The 27071-nt window shown below is 41.8% G+C and overlaps 1 protein-coding gene across 4 annotated transcripts; it reads left to right on the top strand.

Annotated features, from left to right (window-relative positions):
* Nucleotides 1–8605: 8605 nt before the first annotated feature.
* Nucleotides 8606–11513, top strand: PRR15 (proline rich 15). Of its 4 annotated transcripts, none has more exons than XM_033930749.1 (2): nt 8606–8746; nt 9978–11511. In XM_033930749.1, the coding sequence occupies exon 2, from the start codon at nt 10032–10034 to the stop codon at nt 10419–10421; it is 390 nt and encodes a 129-aa protein (XP_033786640.1). In that variant the 5' UTR covers nt 8606–8746; nt 9978–10031; the 3' UTR covers nt 10422–11511. The 4 variants fall into 4 exon arrangements, with proteins under 4 accessions (XP_033786640.1, XP_033786639.1, XP_033786642.1 ...); XM_033930748.1 differs by lacking the exon at nt 8606–8746 and adding an exon at nt 8854–9107; XM_033930751.1 differs by lacking the exon at nt 8606–8746 and adding an exon at nt 9216–9236 and having other exon boundaries at nt 9978–11513.
* The last annotated feature ends 15558 nt before the right edge of the window (nt 11514–27071 follow it).

Below are 27071 nucleotides of genomic sequence, written 5' to 3'. Positions count from 1 at the left end.
AAGACAGACCAGAGAAAATATTTATTAACCCAATGTGTAATGAAATTCTACTACTACTACCGGTATTTATCATTTCTATAGAGCTGAAAGCTGCACTCAGCGCTGTACATTCAACATGCAATAGATGGTCCCTGCTTGGAAGAGCTTACAATCTAATTAGGACAAACAGACAGAACAAATGGGACAGATATCGGTTGGGGAGTTTCTTGCAGGTATCATAGGGTGAGTTGAAAGTTGGGGAGTTTCTTGCAGGTATCATAGGGTGAGTTGAAAGCAGCCTCAAAAAAAGTGAATACTGCTCAGATATTCTGTTCTAGGCATATGGCACAGCAAGATAGAAGGGACAGTAGAGCAGAAGGGTACGGAAAAGAGGGACTTACCTGATGAACAGAATTTGGGGAGGGGGAGCATAGGAGGAGATGAGAGATATTGAGGGAGTGCAGAGTGAATGCGCTTGTAAGTCAGTAAGAGGAATTTGAACTGTATTTTGAAATGGATGGGGAACCAATTAAGTGACTTGTAATGTGAGTATAGCAGCTTTGGTGGAATATAAGTCATGCAGTAGAATTTTGAATGCATTGAAGAGGAGAAAGAGTTTAGTGGAAGACCTGAGAGACACAAGTTGCAGTAATCTAGCATTGAAGAGGAGAAAGAGTTTAGTGGAAGACCTGAGAGACTCAAGTTGCAGTAATCTAGGTACAAGGTGATAAGAGTGTGGGTAAGGGTTCTGGTAGTGTGCTCAGAAAGGAAAGGTCAGATTTTGGTGATATTATAAAGAAATGACAAGCTTTCGTGGTCTGTTGGATCTGACTAGAGAAAGAGGAATCAAAGATGATACAGAGGTTGGGAGCTGACAAGACAGGGAGGAGGAATGTGTTGTATACAGAAATAGAGAATGGGGGAAGGGGATGTGGGTTTAGGTGGAAAAATAAGGAGCTCAGTCTTAGCCATATTCAGTTTTAGATGGTGGTGGGGCATCAAGGCAATGTTGGACCAGGAAGGCTGAGACTCGGGCCTGGATTCCTGTAGAGATATCTGGTGTGGAAAGGTAGATCTGGGAGTCATCAGCATAGAGGTGATACTGAAAACCATGGGAGGAGATCAGTGCACCAAGGGAGTGGGTATAGTTGGAGAAAAGGAAAGGTCCCAAGACAGAGCCTTGAAGTACACCGATTGAGAATGGGATAGCAATGAAGGAGAATCCACCATTGTCCATAAGCTATTATTAAGACAGACTTGGGGAAATCCATTGGCTAGGACAAAACAGCATATAATCTGCCCTGTCGTTTTTGGAATCCTGCCAGGCACTTGTGACCCAGTCTGGCCACCGCCGTAAACAGAACATTGGGTTCGATGGACCCTTGGTTCACTTCAGCATAGCCACTCCCATGCTCTAAGACCTCCCCCCCTCCCCCCCGATAAAGGAGAAAGGCATCTAATGCTAGTCTGCCTTGTGAACTGAGCCTAGAGAAGGACTGAGAGGCCTTGCTGTTGAGATGAGCAGCGAAAAGATCCACCAAGAGGATCCACCACTCTCAGAAGATCCTGCAGGATATGCCTTTATTGAAAGACCACTCATTAAGTTGCATTACCCTGATCAGTCTGTCAGCCAGGCTTTTGTTTTTGCCAGCCAGGTATGTTGCTCATACTACCATTCCATGAAGGAGGACCCATTGTCACATCTGAACTATCTCCTAATACATACCCTCCTGTTTGTTCACATAATACAAGTACATTGCAACTTGATTGTTGGTTTGGATGAGAATAATTTGGTTCTGTAGCCCATCTGAGTGTTCCAAATTGCCCTTAGGAGATTGATGTGGAAATCTATTTCATGAGTAGACCACACTCTTTGGATGTGAAGCCAATTCACACGAGCATTAGATTCATAAATTAGGCTCATAAGTCAAGCACAAATTTATAAGCACGTTTAAGCATCTAAATTATTATGTAGTTTCAGATGAAAAGTTATGTTCATAAGTTTAGCTGAATATAGAGCACAAATTTAGAAGTTCATTTTTAATATGAGGCCCTTTGGGCCATATTATAATAACAGCACCATAGGTTAGGTGGCACTGGGCATCCTAACACCACCTAACTTGTTTTAATTGGTTCAGTCGGCACAGTGATTGACTGTGCTGATTAAAAAAACAATTAAATCACCATTAAAAAAACAGAGGCATCTGAGCGCGCCTCCAAAACCAGCTCCATGCTCTCATCTACAGAAGCGCCTAAGGCCACTATGGGCATGGTTAACGCCAGAAGTGGCCTTAGGTGCCATTAGGCACCTCATTAGATGTAATTCTCTCAAAAGATAGGCACCAGAAATGTAAGCCTTTAACATAGTAACATAGTAGGTGACAGCAGATAAAAACCCGAATGGTCCATCCAGTCTGCCCAACCTGATTCAATTAAATTTTTTTTTTTCTTCTTCTTCTTACCTAATTCTGGGCAAGAATCCAAAGCTCTGCCCGGTACTGTGCTTAGGTACAAACTACTGAAGTCTCCATCAAAGCTCGCTCCAGCCCATCTACACCCTCCCAGCCATTGATATCCTCCCCAGCCCATCTTCAACCAAACGGACATAGACCATGCAAGTCTGCCCAGTACTGGCCTTAGTTCTTCAATATTTACAAATATTTTTTGATTCTAGATCCTCTGTGTTCATCCCACGCTTCTTTGAACTCAGTCACCGTTTTCCTCTCTACCACCTCTCTCGGGAGTGCATTCCAGGCATCCCCCCACCCTCTCTGTAAAGTAGAATTTCCTAACATTGCTCTTGAATCTACCATCCCTCAGCCTCAAATTATGTCCTCTGGTTTGACCATTTTCCTTTCGCTGGAAAAGATTTTGTTCTACGTTAATACCCTTCAAGTATTTGAACGTCTGAATCATATCTCCCCTGTCCCTCCTTTCCTCTAGGGTATACATATTCAGGGCTTCCAGTCTCTCCTCATATGTCTTCTGGCACAAGCCTCCTATCATTTTCGTCGCCCTCCTCTGGACCGCCTCAAGTCTTCTTACGTCTTTCGCCAGATACGGTCTCCAAAACTGAACACAATACTCCAAGTGGGGCCTCACCAATGACCTGTACAGGGGCATCAACACCTTCTTCCTTCTACTGGTTACCCCTCACTATATACAGCCCAGCATCCTTCTGGTAGCACCCACCGCCTTGTCACACTGTATTTTCGCCTTTAGATCTTCAGACACTATCACCCCACGGTCCCTCTCCCCATCCATGCATATCAGCCTCTCATTTCCCAGCACATAAAACCCTGACCTGCATTTCTGGCACCTACATTTCATGCAGCTGCAATTCTGCAAATAGTGCCATTGCATGATTGGCATGTGAATGGCACCGTGATTGTGGGGAGCAAAAGTTTGTGAACACCCAGTCAGAAGTTATAGATCTAGCAAATGTGCTAAGGAAACTAAGGCCCTCTTTTACAAAGGCGCACTAAGCGTTTTAGCGTGGATTTAGCATGCGCTAAATCAATGCATGTGCTAACCACTAACAAGTCCATAGGATAACATGCATGCGTTAGCATTTAGCACATGCTAAAAAGCTTAGCACACCTTTGTAAAAGATGGGGTAAGACTAAAATGGTCTATTTTACTTCCCAGTGTTCTTCAGTAAATGTTTGTTTACTTGAAAGCATGTTTCTGTATATACATTGGGATAGTTCGGTGTTTTTTTGAAGAAATTCGGACTAAACCCATCAGAACACAGGTGAATTAATTTAAATCTTGTGTATTAATATGTGTGTTGATGCTAGCATTTCTGAAAAATTCATATTAGAATAAATTACTATTCACATTTGTAGGTGTTTGCCTACAAATCTACTCATATACGTAACTAATAATATTTTGTGGTATTTACTAATCATTTTTATTTCTAATAATTATCAAATAACTGTGAACTGTAATCAAACACACAGTAATTGTATTTCCAGCCAATCATAATTGAGATTTCTGATGTTTTTGGATACAAATGTGTTTTCTTTTAAAATTTATTATATTTTAGTTTGTTTTACGAGTATTTGCAGAAATATGTCATAAAGAGGAGCAGAACTCAGTCCTGAAACCCAAGCACAGGTTACTGCTTTACGAAATTAAGGTCTCTCATATTGCAGAATTACATCATCATTGAAAATTTCACTTCAACGTGTGAAAGATACTGGATCCTTTGGTTCCAGGCAACGGAGTGGTCATCCTCGTGCATCAACTAGCTGGGATGATCGGAAAATTGTAATGACTGCAAAGTTATCCCCTTGTATCAATGCCACCTGACTCCATTCTCGCTTACCATCTCACCTTCAGAACCTGAGCAGATGGACAATTTGTCGCAGATTGTTTGAATGTGGTCTGAAGTCATGTCGTCCAGCAAAAACACCTTCTTTGGCTGCCAAGAACATTGCCGATCGTCTTCAGTTTTGCAACAAATACAGAAGCTGGAAGTCTGCAGATTGGGAGAAAGTGATGTTTAGTGATGAAGCCACCTTCACTCAGTTTAAGAATTACACTGGGAGGGTTTGAAGACCTGCAAAACAATGGTACAATGCAAAATATGTGATGCCTACAGTAAAGCAGGGTGAAAAAGTGATAGTTTGGGGTGCAATTTTGGCACATGGAAGAGCTGGAATCTGGATGATGCATAGAAACACGACCATGACGGAACCAGTTTACCTGCAGGTTCTGAAAGAAAAGTTACCAGTACAATGTCCATACATGGTACCAATCATTTTCAGCATGATGGAGCACCATGCCATAAAAGTAAAGCAGTTAAAGCATGGATAATGTCGTCTGGATATCATTTACTGGCTCCTTAGCCTGGAAACTCTCCCAATCTCAATCCAATCAAGAATGCATGGGTGATAATAAAGAGAGCTGTGGCTGACATGCATCCAACATCACTAGATCTGGAGAACAAAATAAAACAGGTGTTGACAACTCAGATCACACTGGAATACTACCATCAGCTATGTCATTCGATGCCTGCCCGAATCCAAGTTGTACTCGACAACAAAGGACGACACTCAAAATACTGAAGAAAGGCTTTAACCACACACTTTGCTTATTTGTATTAGTTTTGGACTAGTCAACAACTACAGTGTTTTTCTGCATGTACTTCATTAAAAAAATGTTATTTGGATTGTTTGTTTGTACCTCTGAGTGTTTCTTGCACTGAAATTTGCACAGAATACTGGCGTTGACAAACTTTTGCTCCTCATTGTACATCCCTCCTTTACAAAGCCGCGCTAGCATTTTTAGCGCCGGCGGCCATGGTAAGTTTCAAAGCTCATAGAATTCCTATGAGCATCCAAGCTGCTACCGCCACGGCTGGCACTAAAAACGATAGTGCGGATTTGTAAAGGAGGGGGGTAGATTTGGATGTCCAGTTGTTTGCCATTCGAAAATGGCCATTTTTGTACTTCCAACTTTGAATGTTCAGCTGGAAACGTCCAAGTTGGACTTAGACGGTTTTTTCCAAAAATGCCCTTCCACATTTGAATTGTATGGGATTTTACTTTTTAGATAAGCTATGAACGTGTAATTTGTGGTTAAATCGCATGTGGCTCTATTATGTTGTTTTCAGATAAACAGTATGTTTTGAATACTTTTTTTCAAAATTTGTATAAGGTTTTCCGGTACATATATAAAAGGCATTGGATAATGGTTTTTAAGCCTTAATTTCCTCCTTTTGAGATACACTCACCTTTTCCTTATAAAAAAAAAAAAAATCCTTATTTTTTCCATAGATTTTCTTTGGAGAAATTTTGTAGTGTTATGTATTAAGGGCTCCTTTTACTAAGCTGCGATAGCGTTTTTAGCGCACGCTGAATTGCCGCATGTGCTAAACCCACGCTATGCGGCTAGAACTAATGCCAGCTCAATGCTGGCATTAGCGTCTAGCGCGCGCTAAAACCGCTATGGCAGCTTAGTAAAAGGAGCCCTAAGGGTTTCAGGGCCAGCTCAAGCAAATCCCCCTGCTCCATCTGCCCTTTCTCTTCCTACCCTCCCAGATAGCCAGCATCTTCTTTTCGCCTCCCTAACCCCTTCAGGTGACCAGTATCTCCCCTTCTCCTCCCTAACCCCCTCAAATGGCCAGGGCCTCCCTTTCTCATTTTCACAATCGCATTTCAATTTTATTGGATGCACCACCTATAAATGCAAACATATCTAATTGGTATACATCATTAAGGGGTCCTTTTATCAAGCCACGGTAGGGGTTTAACGCGCCTTAAACCGCCTGCCGCGCTAGCCGCTAACGCCTGCATTGAGCAGGTGTTAGATTTTTAGCTGGCCGCGGGGGTTAGCGCGTGATGAAATGTTTGACGTGCTAACCCCACTAGCGCGGCTTGATAAAAGGACCCCTAAAGGGTCCTTTTACTAATAGGGATAGTAGAATTTGAACTTTAAGATCCCTCTCTACTTGGGTGGCTAGAGTTATGTGAAAATTTTGTAGGGAAGTTGTTGGCCAGTACAATCAATACCTCTTTTAGAAGTGCCTGGGAGTCCCCAATATCCCTATATCACCTGTGTTCCATGGACTCCACTTGCTTCATATTATGTGGTGAGTGACACTTAAAACAATGTCCTTAATTTTTAAGATTTTAGAGGAAACTGCCCTAGATTATTGCCATACTGGTGTACAGTACATACCAGTCTGCAAATGACATTCGGCTGTTCAGGTTTTAATTGATAGTCCTCCTGTAAAGCAGTTTCAAAGGGCAGAAATTCATTGGAGAGTTTTGCTCAATAGCTGGTCCAGTTTTATGGAATTTTCTACCTCTTGAATTATGTATTGAGCTCCATTTCCTTGCTTTTAAGGGGGAAAAAATGGTGAAGACTTGTGTCTTTAATCAAGCTTGTAGGCCTTTTTGCTTAGTATTATTTACTTAAGGTTTAGTGTTACTGTGTTATGCTGTATTGAAAATGTTTCAAGTTCTTATTGTGAGGTTTGTTTTTATAACTCCCAAGATCTTACTTAATACAAAACTATTAGTATTTTCACATGCGTATTGCTGAAAGAGCAGTGTTCTGCACTTTACATTTTCCCTCAGGCAGGGAGGGTGCTGATGATTAATATGTCTATGTTTCATTTGTGCTCAAAACTGAAGTCAGTGACTATGACTAAAGGTATGTATGACATTATCATAATATTTTGACATAAGCAGATGAACCTCTATAACAAGTGAAGAAGATAGCAGTGTATAATATGGTCTTCTCATGCGTGATAAAGCTAAAATGGTTCCGTTCCAATTTGTTAAAGGAAAATGGACAGTACCGGTGTGATCTGTGCAGGTCAAATAGTAAAAGAGGAAAAGTCATAAGAACATAAGTAATGCCTCTGCTGGGTCAGACCAGAGGTCCATCATGCCCAGCAGTCCGCTCACGCAGCGGCCCATCAGGTCCAGGACCTGTATAGTAATCCTCTATCTATACCAGGGGTGTCCAACCTGTGGCCCAAGGGCCGCATGCGGCCCCGTGAAGTATTTTGTGCGGCCCCGGTTGAGGGCGATGCAGTGTTTTCCTCTGCTGCCCCCGGGTGTTTACCGTCTTGCCGACTCCCTCCTCTGTCTTGCTGCAGCATTTGCGCGTTTGTGCTGCCCCAGAAACATTTTTTTCGGCCAATGTGGCCCAGGGAAGCCAAAAGGTTGGACACCCCTGATCTATACCCTTCTATCCCCTTTTCCTTCAGGAAATCATCCAATCCCTTCTTGAACCCCAAAACTGTACTCTGTCCTATCACGCCCTCTGGAAGCGCATTCCAGGTGCCCACCACCCTCTGGGTGAAGAACTTCCTAGCATTGGTTCTGAATCTGTCCCCTTTTAATTTTTCCAAATGCCCTCTCGTTCTTGTAGTTTTTGAAAGTTTGACAAATCTGTCCCTCTCCACTTTCTCTGTGCCCTTCATGATCTTGTAAGTCTCTATCATATCCCCTCTCCGCTTCTCCAAGATCATTCGCTACAAGTTTCTTACCCAGGATCTCAAGGAGCATAAAGTACTAGGCTATTTCTCATCTTTCATTATTAAAATCGAAACTCATTCATTTATTTGTGTTGCCTATGCTAAGATACTTCCCTTAAATAGTAGCCAAACACACTGAATTCTAAATGAAGTTGTCGCTATAGTTTACCTATATAGGATTGGAAGCAATGTGCAGGTGCAGAACAGCTAAAGCCTTTGTTTGGCACCTGTCACCCGACTTTTGAACAACTTTCAGGCCCGCTACTTGAGTGATGGAATCCACATTTTAAATAGTAAGCCCAGGTTCTTGTCTGATCACAGTCTGCTTGATGTCAATCATACTTATTTCAACACTTTTCATCTGTGCGTCTTACCTAGACTGTAAGTTCCAAGGAGCAAGAGACTATCTTGGGTGCATCAGTACAGCTCCACCTACGCCTAATGACACTATAGAAAAATGTTTAGCCCTTCTCCTCCGGCGTGAGGTCAGAGAAGGCAGGGGCGGGGCTTCAGCGCAAGTTGCACCTGTTGATCTCCGCGCGTACCTGGCTAATGCGAGGCGGAGACCAGAAAGGGGGGGGGGGGAGTGAAACGGGATACTTTGACACGACACCGTGATTAGTATCGGAAAGACAATAGGCTTTCACGATGGAGAGCAGGACAAAGAAAGCTCAGCATCCCGTTCGCCCGGGGACACCTGCGTGCTAGTTCAGAGAGGAGTAGGAGGGGGGGGTCAACTCAACTCGTTCCCCCCTCCTGGCGCGTTACCAGGTAAGGCGCCCCTCGCTAGGGCGCGCGCGCGCGTGTGTGACGTGCGAGCGCGCGCTGGAGGCGTCCTCTGCCCGGGTCCGGCAGTCCGCCAGCGCAGTCTCGCGCCCAGCTTCGGAGACTCGGTGGCGGCGACGCACCTGGACTGCTTGTTAGTCGCTGCTGCCCAGACCGGACTCTGCTCGCGCCGGCCTTGTCTGGGAGAGATGAGGCGACGCGTTTTGTGTTAGCACCTGCTCTTCTGGCGACCAGTTTGCTATCATTCATTCCTTTTCGGATATGTGATCTCCCTTTCGGTTGCTTATTATCTCATCTGGGATAGAGAGAAAGTGCCCGCTGGGCTGCGGAAGTTTCCGCTGAGCAGGTGAGACCTGGAGTGGAGGGAGCAGGTGCAGAACTCCCCCCCCCCCCCCAAAGAATAAAATAAAAGGGAAACTGGCTTTTATCTTGTCTATTTTGCTTTTGCAAGGGAGAGTCGTGGTAGTTAGCTCCAGTAGGTTGCTCTTTTGAAGTGTGCCTAGGACGGCACAGTGGCATGAATGCTTTGCAGGTTGCTACAGTAATGTGCACCTGTAGCTCCTTCTCACCGCGAGATCTTTCTCTTTTTTTTTTTTTTTCTGGAATTTATCCGTGACAAGATCATACGTCGAAACATATGGGACTTGTTGGGGTTTTTTTTCATACTTTTTGGCTTTCGTTTTATAGAATTAGCTTTATGTGGGAAGAGGGAGCTGCCGTTAGTTAGCGCTCACCACAGTACCGTAGCCGAGGGGAGGGGAGGACGTTTGTTCTTTTCTTTCTTTTTTTTTTTAATACAGTTTTTCTTACATGGACCGCAGGGAAACTTTGAGGGGAAAGTTTTGAGTGATGATTCACGGCAAGCTGCTCCTGTAAGGGAATGCTTTGCTCCTGGGCCGCAATTGAGCCCGAATGACAGGTGGTCCTGGCGGGGCTCCTCATTTTTTTTTTTTTTTTTTCCGGTGCAGTTCTGTATACAAAATCCAACAACTGCTCATCGCAGTATTTCTGTTTGGTTACAACATCGCCTTATCAGAGTACCTGAGTGAGCGCACCTGACAGGGGCTATCCCCTCACCTGACACTCAGTGAGTCACCTCGTATTGCTCTTTGCTAAAAAGATCTGGTTACACAGAAGGTAGGAGACAAGCCGGGAAAGAATGCGTCTTGGTGCTGGTTTCTTAAATACTTTCTTTGTTTTCCCCTTTAACTTGCAGGTGACCGACGAGGGAGACGACGCAGCCGTTCCGAAAGACGCGCGGGAGACGGCAATGGCTGAGAGCGCGGCGGAGAAAAGCAGCGGCGCGGGCTGGTGGAAAGCCCTGACCGTACGCAAGAAGCCCAAGGAGACGGTGGTGGCGGCGGCGGGAGCGGCGCAGGAGCCGGAGCACGCGCCCCCTGCCAGACCCTTTCCCGCGGCGGGATCTCGCGAGAATCAGCACCCCAACGCGGCGGGCGACGGCGGCGGCGGCGGGAGCGAGCCCGGCGGCTGCGAGTTCAGGCACGAGCGCGGCGGCTTCACGGATAAGGGCGGCCGCAGGAACTTGAAGATCTCGCGCTCGGGCCGCTTCAAGGAGAAGAGGAAGGTGCGCGCGGCGCTGCCTGAGAACCCCAAATTCTTCGAGGCGAACGCTGGCGCTGCAGCTGAAGACAGGCAATGAGGGCGAGCGCGAGCTCTGCACAAAGATTAACCCCCCCCCTCCCCAGGGGGACAAGACCTGGCTGTCACAATTTCGTATCAAATTTTGAATTCACTATGAACATTAATACGGCAAAGCCACATGGAAGTGTCAGCGGGATAAGCTGTCAATATTTCATGATTGCAGGAATATGTTAAATATTTATTGGTTGGAATAAGAGGAGCTGGCTGATGTTGCTTTTACGGTCGATTTTATTTTTGTGAACGGATGGAAATGTGTTGGGTCACCCCCCCACTGGTGGGAGGCTTGAAGACGTGGCAATGAAATTTACCGGAAGAATCATGGACTTTGATACATGAGGTGTGGCCTGTTTTAAGATTTTTTTTGTAAGGGCATCGACATTTTTAAAATATATTTTTTATTCAAATGTTATTCTAAATATATGGGAAATGCACTTTAGACTGGAGTATTGCAAATAGTTTTATTCTATTTTTAAGGGAAAATGCTCAAGGCTGCTTATACAAAAGAAAAGGGAAATACACATTTCTGATCAAAATCTTTCAAATAAGTAAACAAGAAGGGTTTGAAAAATGTAAATACATATTTTACTATAAAATTAGAATCATTGCAAAAAAAAAAAAAAAAGTTTGAGGTTTAAAATGGTTTTAATGGCTTCTTAGGTGGTCTGACCACTGAGAGAAACTGAAACTGATTATAAGACATCGGATGTCATGCACTTAATTGCTAGCAGGTAGCATGCCTGCAAACCGTGCCCTTCTCCTAGGAAGGTCAGAGAGATATTGTTTCTCTTAAAAGTCCCTCCACCTTTCAAATGTGGTGAATGCAACTTGCAAAATTGGTATCCTTCCCAGAAACTACACATTTTCTTCTTTTGCTAAAACAAATTCCTTGAGGTGTGCAATGACACCCTCCCTGCAAATATATAGTATATTGCACAAAGTACTGTCAGTAGATACTCTTTTGTGTCTTTCAGCTAGAAATTTATTTTTGTTTACTGATTTAACCCTAAAGCTGTGTAATTAATTTAAACTAGTCTGAAAATTTGTTTTGAATCTATCAGCCAAAGGGTTAATAAAATCAAGTGGAACCATGTGTTGAAAAAAGTCAATTGCTATCTTATTCCTTTTCATTGCTGTTGAAGTGACACCTGATGGTGTTCAACAAAGTCTTCCTGTTTGTTTTTTTTACAGTACAAGTCCAGAGAGAGAAAAAGTAAATGAATCTGCCCTACCTTCAATGAATCACAAGAGGGTTATTGTATCTGCCAAAGGCACAGAAACTTTTGCATTCAGTTAATTGTTTGAGAGGCACAACTGCCAGGCAGTTGATCATAGGACATGTTTTTAATTTCTGTAAATTTAAATATGAATAGCCTTAATCTCCAACTCTGCTTCATCTTAAGGTTAACGGTGGGTGGGAGTTATGCATTAAATTCATTTTGGGAATAAATCAGTATAATTCCTCATGTAATTGATACTCTCTTTAATGCAGCTAGTGAGTTGGTGCCACAAAAGAGAAGAATAAGCTCACAAGGAACCAGTGTCCATGGGAAGAGATTTTCTTTTGTGTCTAGGATAGTGAAGTAATGGCAGGAAGAGCTTTTCTAAATATTCAGCCAACCATCCTCCTTTTCTCTCCAGATAATTTTTTTTCATGTTTATGAGAAGAATTTTTGGAATATGGACTCTAGGGCTGGATTCTCACTTTCTTAGGTAGCTGAGATGAGAGGAGCAAGATCTTCTAGCTAAGAAACTCTGAACTGGTCAATTGCCTGATCCAAATCAGACTTTAACCAAATAAAACTCTAATAGCAGTTGCTTGTGGATTGTAAAACAGAGCTTGGCTTGATTACTCGCTATACAGTAGGTCTAAATTGTTGACTGTATTTAACACAGTACTTTTGCTGAGTTAACTTAAAAAAGACTTGGGAAGCCTGTATATATGTTGTTGTTTTTTTGTAAATCTTTATTGCTTTTCAAATATTAACAGTGCAATACAATGAATTTAAACAAACACTTCACAAAACGCACTTTAAATACACAAATAATTCAAAAAAACAATCATTTTCTCCTCCCCCCTCCTCTCTTTAACTAATACAAGTAGAAGTACATATTTAATTTCAGTAATATAAATAAATTAAATATAGCAAACACCACTTTCCCCTCCCCCCACCCGCCCACCCTGGATGTGTAAGGAAGTCAACAAAAAGAAAGGTACATGAAAGCCTATATATGTTTAATGAAGTAGGTAACTTTAACTCCTACATTAACTGCAAGGTGAACACCCAACATGAAATTCCATGCTAGCTCTTTACGGTTGCAGTTATTGTGTACTATCTGTAAATAGATTTACTATATCACCTTTTTTCTATTTCAAAAACAGGCCAAGAGGGTTTACATAAAATCTAAATAATAAGAAAATAACTCCAATTTAAATAGGAAAGTCATCAATCAATAAGACTACATCTTAGCTGGCTGATTTTTATTTTTATTTTTTTTTAATTTCCATGTTAATCAATTAATGTGGCTTACTAATTAGGGCCCTCCAGTGTGATGTCCACACCATTGCCTGTAGCTGTAATTGCTTACCATCGTCCTTCCCCATATATTTTAAGTTATGAAAGGCAAAACATTTCATATACCCACATTGAGAAGTCTCTTCATTCCTCTGGAAACTCATTAATGGCCATTCTATAACCGGGTTCATGTAGTGGCATGCCTAAGTGCACAACATGCTGTTTTTAAGGTAGCATGCTGTACATATACAGCAGGGGTCTCAAAGTCCCTCCTTGAGGGCCGCAATCCAGTCGGGTTTTCAGGACTTCCCCAATGAATATGCATGAGATCTCTGTGCATGCACTGCTTTCAATGCATATTCATTGGGGAAATCCTGAAAATCCGACTGGATTGTGGCCCTCAAGGAGGGACTTTGAGATCCCTGATATACAGTATGTTGTAAGGCAGTACAGTATGGGTGGAGCCAGTTTACGCACATAACTTAGGGCTCTTCTACCAAAATGCAGTAAAAGTTGGCCTTGAAGCCTATAGACAGGTAATTCCCACAATCGAAGGCTATTTTATCGCATGGTTTATGAATCAATGGCCAAATGCTAATTTTCCTTTTAGCGCATAAGCTGCTACTACTACCTATTTTCACAGGCTAATTGGCGACGTAGCTGTACTGATTAGCACAATACATGCCTGCTCTTTGCCCCACTCCCAGCCCTGAAAAATAATAATTTTATTTTTCTTTCTTTTGCTTGAGGGAAGTGTACACAGATGCCCGAATGACTGTAGGACATCTGAGTGTGCCTTGCAGTAAGATTATTTTCCGCTGCAATAAACATGCATTAATGCTTACCCGCAGCTTAGTGAAAGGATCCCCTATCGGTTGTGCACAGAGCATGGAACATTTAAGTGTGCCCTTTTACACCAGCAGTTGACATGGCATAAATGATTGTGTCTTAACTTAGGCATGCCAGTGCTGACTTATGCTAATATTCTATGATGAAGTACTTCCTGGTGCACTAGTTCTCAGCAGAACAACAAAAGATAATTCCTCCATGGCCCATAGACAAGAGAGAACGCACTAGCGGAAGAGATGGGAAAACAGCAGGTTCTATTGGTGAATTTATTGAGTAGAAGACATGTACCACCATTCTCTTAGAGTAATTGGTTGTTTCAGCCATATCGTTCTTCACCTGTAGTTTTCTCTTTAAGGTAACACAGTTGTAACACTGATTTGTACACTTTTTTTTTTTTCTGCAGCTACCGCTGCTTTCCCTCTTTCAGTTTCTTATGCCTCGCTCACTGTCGCTTTTTTGTGTGTCTGCTTTATTTGCAGTTACCATTTTTGCATTATGTTGGCACATTTTTTTAAAAAAGTTTTTAAACATTTTTTGTACTGGTCTCACTTTTCTCTTGTGCTTCAAGTCCCCTTGTTTTAAATTGTACTGTGTAAGTAACTTTGCTACTGCTGCTTTGTAAAAGGGGCCCAGTGTTGCTGCAGTAAATGCACTGAAGCTCCTGAGAATTGAATGGGTTTCGGTGCATTTTCCACGGCAGCATCACTACTACAGCTTATTTCCCATTTTATGTGGTATTGACACAGCATCAACTGCAATACATTCTTCTAAATAGAACAGTGTTTCTCAACTCAGTCTTGGAGTACCCCCTAGCCAGTCAGGTTTTCAGGATATCCACAATGAATATGCATAAACTTGATTTGCATATACTGCCTCCATTATATGGCAGTTTTTTTCATTCATATTCATTGTAGATATCCTGAAAACCTGACTGGCAAGGGGGCATTCCAAGACTTAGAGTTGAGAAACAATGAAGTAGAAGTTTCAGGTCACCATATTCCTTTTTTTTCCATTTTGTTTTCCTGTTTAATAGCACTGCTTCATACTTTTCATTCATTCATCCCTCCGTTTACTTATCATTGTAGAGTTTTATGTCCATTCTCCACAAGCATCTGATTTATGCACAGACAAGTGTGATTACTGAATTTTTTTTATCTCCCCCCCTCTTTTTTCCCCATTTACATTAGTTAGCAAAAGTAATTAATTTGCAAGGTTTTAAAAAAAATATAGGGCTCCTTTTACGAAGCCGCATTCGCGGTTTTATCGCACGCACCTTTTTAGCGCGTACTAACGCCCGCGCTAGCTGAAAAACTACCGCCTGCTCAAGAGGCGGTAGCGGCTAGCATGGCTGGCAAATTAGCGCACGCTATTACGCACATTAAATCGCTAACGAGGCTTCATAAAAGGAGCCCATAATTAATCTTGTACTCTATCATTACAATTACTTTTTATTTTTGGTTTTCTTGTTTATATTTTTTATTAGACATTTTCAACTTTTCTATTGTGTACCTTTTTGTAATTTTTATGTATAGTCATGTAATTACTTTTATGTGTTTACAGTGCTAAGGCAGGCCCTTTTGGTCTGAAACATGATTCGTGTAGAATCTTTCTTCTGCTCAATAAATTCATCAGTCAGCACCACTAGAACCTGTTGGTTTTCTCTCTCTGCTGTCGTGTGTTAGATCTACTAGTGCTGTGTGTTAAGAACTAACTGGAGGTTAAACTTCTTTGAAAGAGAAAAAAAACCTCTTCAATTCTGCATGTGAAAACTCTCCAAATTAAAGTTCATTGATGACCCGCTTGGTGCTTGTTTTGGCCCTGCTGAATTCCACCTGTTATGTTGCCCAATTCCAGGAGGGAGATTTTAAGCTACTCCTGATTTTCTGACAGACTACGGTAATCTTGGAACAGTACTTTATTGAAGCTATAGCACTGATTCCAATGGGTGAAATCAGAGACTACAAATCCCACACTGCGTTAGGATTTAAGTTTAAAAGCATGACTGGTAAAAATAATAATAATAATTCCTCCTGGAACTGGGTAACTTGGTTGCAAGTAAAACCAGAACAAAACTGAGTGTTACTTCTGTCCCAACAACCCCCCCCCCCCCCCCCCCAACATATAAATACCTGAGCTAGTGGAGATCTTCAATTAGAGAATTACGTGGGGACAAATTTTTCCCCATCCCTGTGGGAACTCGTTTTCCCATCCCATCCCCGCAAGTTCTTTTCCTGTCCCTGCCCCATTCCTGCAAGCTCTGTCCTCATCTGCATAAGCCTCAAACACTTTAAAATCATAAGGGTTTGAGGCTTGTGTGGTTAAGACAGAGCTTACAGGAATAGAACAGCGACAACACTCGCAGGGACGGAATGGGGAAATTGAACAGGGCTGGGGACAAATTTGTCCTTGGGGTCCTTTTATCAAGCTGCAGTAAGGGTTTAACGCATGTAATACCGCGCGTTAAACCACCTGCCGCGCTAGCCGCTAACGCCTGCATTGAACAGGCGTTAGTGTTTTAGCCGGCCGCGGGGGTTAGCGCGTGATGAAATGTCTTGACGCGCCAACCCCACTAGCGCGGCTTGATAAAAGGACTCCCTTGTGTCATTCTCTATCGCCAATCCCTACCAGCTGGAAGAGGTCCTCTGGCTCCCTCTTACTTGCTGTTGCGCTGGCCTCTCCCCTCCCGCACATGCTCAGTTTACCTGCATGCACAAAAACGGAGCGTCTATGGGGACGTGGCAAAGCATGGCCAGTGTCGTTGGCTGCAGCAAGCTGCCAGAGGATCTCTTTTAGTTGGCAGGGCCTGGGGCTCCCCGCAAGCCATAACAAAGATGTCAGAATTTTGGTACACCACTGCCATAGACACAGAAGAGCCAGTGCTCAAAGCTACCATCGTTGTAAAGGTCTGGTTAACTCTGGGTTTGCATGCCCATTATTGTGTGCTGAATGTTGAGAGGGTTCGGGTGCAGATATTAATGTGTATGATAAAGATGGCCACAGATTGCATGAACTGTATTCCTTTGCAATACACAGAAAGAAATGATGGCCCATAAGGCTGCAATGTTTTCACCAGGTCAGGGACAGTGTTGAAGGTTTGGAGGAGAGGATATTTTGTCAGGTTTTCAGATTGACCCGCCAATTTTGTTGTCTTTCATAAGTGAAAGGAGGCTCCTGCAAGCTTTTTCTTTTTTAAGACCAAACATGGTGGTTGGATGGGCTGGAGTGAGCTTAGGTGGCAACGTCAGCAGTTAGAGCCTAGCCCTAGGACAATACCAGGTGGACTTTAGTCTATAGGCCAGAAATATCAAAGAAGAGAGAAGTTAATTTAATCATGTATTTTTAATGAGAATAACTAATGGACAGAGTGCACACATCTGCACCTAAATATGAGCCTTACAAATATTCTATGTGCTAGTAAGATTTGTGAGGCTCCTGTTTAAGTGCTGAAGAAAAAGTATTGATGTGTGCTGACACTTCTGGTTTTGTCTAAGCATGCACACAAGAGCTGCACTTGCCACAAATCCTTTGTGTTCCTCCCCTCCCCCCCACACTTTCAGTTTAAATAGTGTGATTTAGGGGGCACATATTGATGAACTCTCCCCCCCCATAACTTCATATCTAATTTAAATATGATTTGCAGTTCCAGCATTGCTGTGCTTTTTTTTTTTGCATTACTATTGGGTTATATGTGCATCTCTGCGCTACTTTGAGTAGCGGCCCCGGAATGGGAGACCAGGTTTATTAAATCATGTCTTTAGTTATTCTCAAATGTACTGATTTATAAAATATTTACACGAACATCTTTTGATTGGACAAGAAAATAAGGAGAAATATTGTGCAAAATGGCATTTATGTACAAAGTAAATGGCCTCTGAATGGTACTGTCATATGTAGGGAGATCTGTTGCACATTTTCTGCTTTATGTAAACTTGAGAAGCCATAAGTGATCTGTCTCTTAGTTGCAGAATCTCAGTCTAGCAATGAGCTGTGAGCGGATTTTATTTGCTCTCAATATTTTTTAGACTTTGTATATAAGCGTACTCACGTTACCCAGGAAGTTAATACTTAAAGGGTAGATATCAATTATGTGCATTAAGAATGGGCTTTTGCTAGTTGTTGTCACCGGTGTTCTGAAAGAACAATACAAGCTTTCTTTTGAGATTTAATAAACCAATACAAGAGGCTGGGTGTTTGGAATATGTAATGGTCTTACAAAGCTGTTTGTGGCTTGCCTTTAATCAAGCAGGATGGACCTCCAGGGTGAGGGAGAGCTGTGGATCACAGAAGTAGAAAAGGGAGAGAGAGAATAAAAGAGTGATGCCCACAATCTAAAATAAACTGCAGTGATTCAAGTCATTGGAGCCAAGATTCTGTTAGTCCTTTAGCTAGAATTAAATTTGATATCTCCAGCTTTATGCTATTGATTGTATTTATAAACAATACCCAGCAGTGAAACAAATTTTATCACTATATATAAATTATAACAGGTTGGAGGTGACATATCTGAAGAAACTGATACAAAAAAAAAAAAGATATATATATATATATGGTTTTGTTTTTTTTTTGGTATCAGTTTCTTCAGATATGTCACCTCCAACCTGTTATAATTTAAGCATGGCTTGATGATTTCTCCCCGGCATATAGTTTCATCATTGAATCTGCTTTTTTTTATTATTATTTCTTAAAGTGCTCTTGTGCTTTATATATAATAACATAACATAACTTTATTCTTCTATACCACCATAATCAGACAATTTCTAGACGGTTTACACAAAAGAGAAACTGGACAATCAGCGAAATACAGGGTATTAAAAATAAAAATACAACATTGTTGTATTGTAGAGAAAGACAATATATTTTTGTTATGAAAAAAAAAACCGGTTAAGAGATGAATTTATCAAATAGTACAGTCTTAATTTCTTTTCAAAATGCACCATAAGAAAGCATGGCTCTACTGATATAATTACCCAACCAGGACTGTTGTTTACTTGCTTGAAATGCAAGCATCCGATCCAAATAATGACTCCATAAAATTATTTTGTCCATAAATTAATATAAATAACTTTCAAAAAAAGCTGTTCACTGCTGGATATAGTTTATTGATATCATGTTGTTCCATAGCAGTAGCTGAAAAAATTCTGAGGCTATTGTATGAAAATTGATTTTATTTATGCTTATATTTTGGACATTTACTTAGGTTAACTAGCCCCCTCTTTTACAAAGGTGCGCTAAGCTTTTTAGCGTGCACTAAATACATGCTAAACGCTAACGTGTGCATGTTAGCCTATGGACTGGTTAGCGCATGCTAAATCCACGCTAAAATGCTTAGCGCGCCTTTGTAAAAGAGGGCCTAGATTGTAGGTTTTATGTCGAGCTGTACACTGCCTGGGTGAATCTCTTCATAAAGGCGATTAATAAGTCCTAATAAATAACAACCCCCCCCCCTTTACGAAGCTGCATTAGGCTTTCTTATCGCTGACCACGGTTGTATTAGCTCCACCGCTCATAGGAATTCTCAGTGTTGGAGCTGTCAGCAATGAAAAAGCCTAATGCATCTTCATAAGGGGGACGGGATAAATCCTTAGCAGATGAGATAGAACTAAAGACCCCTTTTACAAAGCCATGGTAGCGATGCTGCTGTGGTCTATGCACAGAAACCCATAGGAATCGAATGGTTTTGGTGCATTTACTACGGCAGCATCGCTATTGAGGCTTTGTAACAGGGGCCATAGGGTAAGCTTCCATTGAAATGTATATTGAAAATGCGTATAAACAGCCACCAAGAAAGAAGAATAAGGGAAAAAAAAAGATGAACCTGCTGGTAAGGCAGATTGCAAGCAAAATATTTTTTGTTTTCACAGATTGCAATCTCTATTATTGTGTATGTAAGATTTTTGTCTCTGCATTAGAGGCGGCCCAATAAAACTCTTACATCCTACAAATAGACCCATTTTTCAGGACTGATGTAGCTACTAGACTGCTACTTGGTGGCGGAATGACAGGCAGGGGAAGAAAGCCAGAAACTCTGAGAAACGAGGGTCGGATAGTAGAGCAGAGGCTCCTGCAGCCAGTCAGGGTTTCAGGCTATCCAGTACGTGCAAATTTTATCTCACGTTTATTCATGGTGGGGATCTGGGAAATATGACTGGTTTGGGGGTTTCCAGGACAGGTTTGACAGTGGCAGCTCTAGATGAAAAGTGAGCAAGCCAGGCATGAAAGGAGCAAGCACTATTTCCACAGATCATGTCAACCTCTATACTTACCTGCCTTTATAATTGCTATAACAGACACTGCAAGGAACCTCCTCCCCCCCCCCCCCCCCCACACACACACACAAAGGCCTATTATGAGCCAGTCTAGGGGGCTTTGTACAGTTGACCAATGTGAGATAAGGGGTGTCATGGGGCATGTCCTGAAAGTGGAGATCGCTGAAATAAACCGGGTCTGTGATGTGGGGGGGAGGGGTGGAAAAGGAGAAGCTGAGGTATGGGTGAAGGAGGTGCACGGGCTGAGGAAGGGGTGGCTAGAAAGATGGAGAGAGAGACTATATATGCTTGGGATTTGGGGGTGTACATTGGGGGGGGTAATCATTGGGACACACAGACTTAGGGGTCTTCTAGGAAGTTAGAGGGAAGGAGAACTGAGAGGACACAGAAAAAGCTGAGGGATGGTTAGAGCAACAGAACTGGGATTGAGGGGGGATGTCAGGCCTTAGGATGTGGGCATTCTATACAAGTTTTTACTACTAAAGTTTGCAGAATTTTCAAGCCATACAAAGATAGGCCAAGGGATCATCAATTAGAACTAGAACTCCTAACCTACCCACTAGAACCCACACTAAAAATATTAGGGGTCATTATAGATAAACGTAGCTCTCTTCAATTACAGATAAATAACATTGTCCGAAAATCCTTCATAACGATGCACAACCTAAGACACATATGCAAATTTTTTGAAAAGCCACAATTTCATCTCCTAGTACTATCGCTAATCTTGGGAATGCTGGATTGTTGCAACATCTTTTACCTACCATGTCCGATATCAATGATAAAACAGTTGCAAATTACACAAAACACCAGCTTACCTAAAAACTCCCAGTGAAAGGCTCCCAGTGAAAGGCTGAATATTATTCAAATTTTATTGCCTGTTGTTTAAAGTACGACAGGGCTATGCCCCAATTTATTCGAACAATAGACTCGCACTGAAAAAAAAGGAAAAAGGCCTTGGAGAAACATGAATCCCTTTTCATACCCCTCAACCAAAAAAAGCAAAAAGGCTAAAAAAAAAAAAAGTTAAAAGGCCTGCTGTCATTCCAAACAGCAAAACTAGATAAAGATATTGTCAGAACCTTAAGTGCCATATCGGATTATAGAATATTGCAGAAGGGAATCAAAATGATGTTATTTAGGAAATGTGTCTTGCAATGCTAATCCAATGTCTGTCTAATAATAAGTTTTGAAATGTAATTCCCTGGAAATGTCCAGATACCTCTTAGTGTAATCTGCCTAGAACTGAAAGGTTAAGGTGGAATAGAAGTCAATAAATATAAATGTAACCATCTAGGCCAAATCTGAAATGGAAACCTCAGAAAGCCAGGCTCTTTGAGCAATGCAATACTGGATAATGAGAAACAGAAATTCACTTACTCCTGCAGTGTTGTACTGGTTCAATGTTGTGTAATTTGGAGCTTTGCAAAAGATATTCAGAGGGAACAGGAGCTACCTGTACTTGTCATTAGCAGGCTCTGCTTTGCCTTCATCTCTGCCCAAAAATAGTGATTGGGTCAGAGAGAAATGTGTAGAGAATACCTTTGGAAACTGCCTCCCAAGTGAACTTGAATTGACTAATGGAGAAAGCCTGAAAGTGCCTCCAGCCCTCTGTAGTATAAAGAGTGGGTGTACTTCAGGGAAAAAATGTGGGGCTGGGCTGAGTCAGACAAAGTATGTACTAACTTCATATTTGAGTGCAAATAAATCAATGTTGAAATTACTGCACTTGCTTGTTGCTGCTTTTCTCCATATACTTTGCACCTATAAAATACACTGATTTTCAAAGGAAAACTGTGCAGGCAGCTTGCAAGCCCAGGCCGTGCAAAGTAATGTGCTTTGATAGAAAATGACTTATCATGGTTTTTATTTGCCTTTTAGAAATCTCCACACTGACTATATTTACCTTTGCTTATGAGAGGAGAAAATTCAGGTTGCCTCCCTGTTGAACCCGTTCTGTTTTGTAGGAAGAAAGTGTACGTATGTTTTCCAACTGTGGAAGCACATGATGGTCAGTCCAAGATTCACTCTTCTGTTGTTCTTCCCCTATCCCATGTGAATTATGCAAGAAAAAAAGGTTCTGGAAAAAGTTTACTTTCACTGCTATTAGTGTTATGTTGTGTTTATGGAGTACTTTCCATGACAGCAACAGAACAATGGATATAGTAATATCTATCTGTATGCTTCAATTTAAAAAAATAGGGAGAGAGACCTTAAATGCCCAAATGTCAAAATATAGTGGTACCTTGGTTTACGAGCATAATTCGTTCCAGAAGCATGCTCGTAAACCAAAATACTCGTATATCAAAGCGAGTTTCCCTATAGGAACTAAGGGAAACTCACTTGATTTGTTCCCACCCACCCCATCCCTTGAAGCCAGCGGCGCTACTCTACCTCCCCTCCCCCAAGAACCGGCATTGCTCCCCTGCTCATTTTGCCTGCATTTTGCAAGAAGATTGAAATTTTACAGAAGACATACCATATAATTTCTTATATCCTGCAATTTTTTTTACAAGGAATCAATGTGGTTTATGATAAAAATTACATCTGGACAACACAGCCATATGTTTCCAGATATGGAGGTGGAGGAACTTATAGTTTGTTTCTATTTATCAATCTACATGAACCCCAACCAGACCAAAGAGATATTAAGGAAACCAGATATTCTGGGCAGTAGCCATGTAATATTTTATTTGACATCTTTATTAACTAAGCATAAAACATGAAATGTGACACAGCACTATTAGTATTTCTTTACAACCTCATCGAAAAGCACATATCATCATGGTCACATAACAATGCAAAATGTACTTTTCTCCAAACCTTCCTTGATTGACCCCCAATTGATTCCAACAAAATCTAATAACTTATGGGTGATGAAAAGCATTAAATCAAATGCCAGTTTATCACTTTACTTTTAGCCAAAGCTGTTTAAAGAAAGGAAGAGGTTCTCTAAGGAGAGAGATGAAATGTGAAGACCAAAGAGGTCAGGGATGTGCTTTCATATGAGAATGATGTGGATGTGTATTGTCTGATATGTTACTATATTGTATAAAACTACTCGCACTATTCATCATACTGCTTGTGCAGGATTGCCAAGCTACCCAAAAGGGAGTTTTCAGGTTAGTTTTGGCTTGACTGGAACTACAACTACCATCGTAACTAGTTGCTGGTGATAGTGTTCATTTGACATCTCTGGTTTACTGGGGGGTCTTTGAAGAGTGAGCAGGAGACGTTGCTTTCATTGTAGAGAGATACCTTACCCTCTGCAGCTGAAACAGACTGAGGCCTGGATGTTCAAAAATTGCCATTAAAACCATGGGGGTCACTGTGGGACTGATTAATTGTCCGATTTGAAAACGGTGATCAACATTAAAATGACTTCACATGCAAATTAGTTTTCTGGAAATTTGTCATAATCCCACCCCATCAGTCATTGAAAAAATGACTTGACTTTGACACATATACAGAACTAGGAGGGGAAGCCCGAACAGCTGAGCATCAGGGGAAGCTGTGAAGAAGCCTCCTGCTGCTCGGCTGTTTGGGACAGGAAGACGTTTTTTTTTTTACGGGAACAGATGTGCATGTGTTACACATGCACAATAACTGCTGCCATTTGAAAAAAAAAAAAAAAGGCCAGCCCCTGGGAGGGGCCATAGGTGCCTGAAACAATCAGGGCCTTAGGCCCCTCTGGGTGCATCCCAGGATGCATTGGGAAGGGAAAGGCCTGCCATTTTGAAGAAGCAGGCCTACCAGCAGGAGGGACAGGGCATCCCTCCTGCTGTTTTATTCAGTATAAGGTTAAGGGGTGTGTGGGGGGGTCTGGATGTCCAAGGAAGGAGGGAGTAGACATCCCTCCTGTCAATGATCTTTGTTTGGGGGGAGGTCAGAAGTGTGGGAGGGTCTCGGTGGCTGCAATCTTCATAGGGACAGTTGGGAGCATGGGGATTCTGGGTGACTGTGATCTTCATGGGGGGGGGTTCTGAGACAGGATGGAGTGGGCATCCCTTTTGCTGATCTTCATCAGGAGGTTTGAGGGTCCCTGGCTGACAGGAGAGCATGCAATATGGCAGGCCTGTTGGTCATTTTGGGTCATTAGAAGTCAGTGCTAGATTTAGTTCATGCCTAAGCGATGTTAGGGCATCAATTGGAGCACTCGTTTTAATACTAATGATCGAATTTTAATTCGAGGTCATTTGCCTAGCAGAGTTGAAGGCTGCAACAAATGTTGCCTAAAAAAGTTGGTGCCAATTAATGTAATGCTAAGTGTGATTCTATACAAGTTACGTGTACTGTAAAGAATCACACTTAGCGACATGAAGTGGTGTTAGGCATTGGCCAGGGTTTTCTTGGCCTAAATGTATGCGCCTAGGTTGTGTGCACAACAGCACCGATCAAAACCAGGTGCATAATCAAAACACACACCCATGACGGCTCACTTTTAGAAAGACATTTTGGCTAGGCACATACCACTTTGTGCTAGGTGCCTACCAAGTTGTGCACCTAACTTTCAACTAAGTCCAATTAACATTGATTATGAGTTATTGCCAATTATTGGTGCTGATTAAGCCTAGTAATCAGTTAAGTAACATAAGAACATAAGATGTGCCTCTGCTGGGTCAGACCAGAGGTCCATCATGCCCAGCAGTCCGCTCACGCGGTGGCCCATCAGGTCCAGGACCTGTATAGTAATCCTCTATCTATACCCTTCTAGCCCCTTTTCCTTCAGGAAATCATCCAATCCCTTCTTGAACCCCCAAACCGTCCTCTGTCCTACCACACCCTCTGGAAGCGCATTCCGGTTGTCCACCACCCTCTGGGTGAAGAAGAACTTCCTAGCATTGGTTCTGAATCTGTCCCCTCTTAATTTTTCCGAATGCCCTCTCCGAATGCACCAATCTAGGTGCCTAGCATTAGGTGGACTTTATAGAATTTGGGAGTCAGAAGGCATCTGCTTGGAGCCTATTCTATAAAGAGGTTTTATTTGGGGAGTTCAAGACCTGGGATCAAAGACCAGTGTCCAGATAACTTACACTGAAACATATCCAATCCTATATAGAAAAATAAACTATAAAATGGAGAGTAACCAAACAATGTGAAATTAAAAATACATCAGAGCTTCAAAATAGAACAAAATAGCCCCCCAAGTTCATGGGGAAAAGTTCATAGTCTGCTATTGAGAGAGACATGGGGGAATCCGCTGCTTGCCCTGGATCGCATGGAATGTTGCTATTCTTTGGGTTTTTGCCAGATAATAGTGACCTGGATTGGCCACCGTGAAGACGAGATACTGGGTTAGATAGGCCATTAGTCTGATCCAGTAAAGCTATTATGTTCTTAATTTTAAAATGATAATTAAGCACAAGCTTCCTGAAATAGTTATCTTTTACAAAGCTTTGGAAAAGAAAGATAACTGAGCACAGGTCTCAGTTCTGTAGGCATTTTGTTCCATTTATGCTTACCATCGTGGGTTGACCTAATTCCAGATATTCAATGCTGGGGCATGCACAGCTTCCAGCCTTCAATATCAGGGTATTTGCAGCAATCTTGAAGTTAAGTGGACAGCAGGCAATACTCAGACCATTAACTTGGCACATAATGCTAAGACAGTCATTGCTCCATCATAAATTTTTGTGCATACTTAGCTAGTACCATCCCTAAATTAGTCGGTTAAGTACCGGTAATTGCTGGTTAGTGGGGATATTCAGGGACATATCCAGTTAAGGGCCACTGAATATCAGCATCCAACCAGCTTAGTGGGGTTTAACTGGGCAGGAGCCTTTCCTTCCCAGTCAAACCCTTTTGAATAGTGAACCCTATGGGGCTCATAATCAAAAAGTATAAACGTCCAAAAGGTGTCCTAAATCAGCACTTGGACATCCTAATCGAAACCGTCTTTCTGGACATCTAGCGAGGCATCCCAGCCTCTGTGCATCCAGAGTTCGAGATGGGCATGTTGGAGATGTGTTATGGGCGGGCTTTGGGCATACTTAAGGACGGATTAGACTTGGACGTCTTGCAGCAGTAATCCAATGTTTTGCAAGATGTCCTGGATGGAACTTAATAATCAAAAGACCTTTGATAAATGTTGGAAGGGGTCATAAACATACAAGTCCTCTCACAAAAGACCTGCTTCCCAAGTCTCGATATTGCTCACAGCACTTCACAACAATCTTCAACACAAGTGTTAAATAATAAACGGTGAATTGTCGGTTTCTGGGGGAGTAACCTTTTGAATTTCTTTTTGGGTATGTCCCACAGACAGTGTGCACTAAAAAGTGCACTCTGGGCGTTACCCAAAAACATCATAAATTTTCACCATCGTTTTTTTTCTTTTTTATATATATATAAATGTGTCTAAACAATAAAGTATTCAAAAGTGCTCTGTGCAATTCAAAACTTACTTAAAAAAACCATTTCATTTAAATATCACTGTGTTTCCTTGGCAAAGAAATCAATTTGTAAAAGTTGCAACCAGCAATCAAAAGATGCATTAACTTAATTGGAGATGATCGCAGCTGGATGCCAGTCAAGGCACCCTATATTATATGGACAGCTGCGATCATCTCCAATTAAGTTAATGCATCTTTTGATTGCTGGTTGCAACTTTTTCAAATTGATTTCTTTGCCAAGGAAACACAGTGACACTTAAATAAAAAAAATTTTTAACTAAGTTTTGAATTGCACAGAGCACTTTTTAATACTTTATTGTTTAGACACATTTATATATATATATAAAAGAAAAAAACTGATGGTGAAAATGTATGATGTTTTTGGGTAATGCCCAGAGTGCACTTTTTAGTGCACACTGTCTGTGGGACATACCCAAAAAGAAACTCAAATGGTTATTCCCCAGAAACTGACAATTCACTGTCGTTTATTATTTAACACTTGTGTTGAAGATTGTTGTGAAGTGCTGTGAGCAATATCGAGACTTGGGAAGCTGAATGGAACTTAGCCATTCGGAGCTAGATCTGTTTTAGAAGCGTCTTAAGTGCCACAAAGGTGCCCAAACTAGAT

This window comes from Geotrypetes seraphini, chromosome 2, assembly GCF_902459505.1.
Source record: "Geotrypetes seraphini chromosome 2, aGeoSer1.1, whole genome shotgun sequence".
In the NCBI taxonomy this organism is placed as follows: domain Eukaryota; kingdom Metazoa; phylum Chordata; class Amphibia; order Gymnophiona; family Dermophiidae; genus Geotrypetes; species Geotrypetes seraphini.
This window is presented reverse-complemented; position numbering and strand designations above follow the sequence as displayed.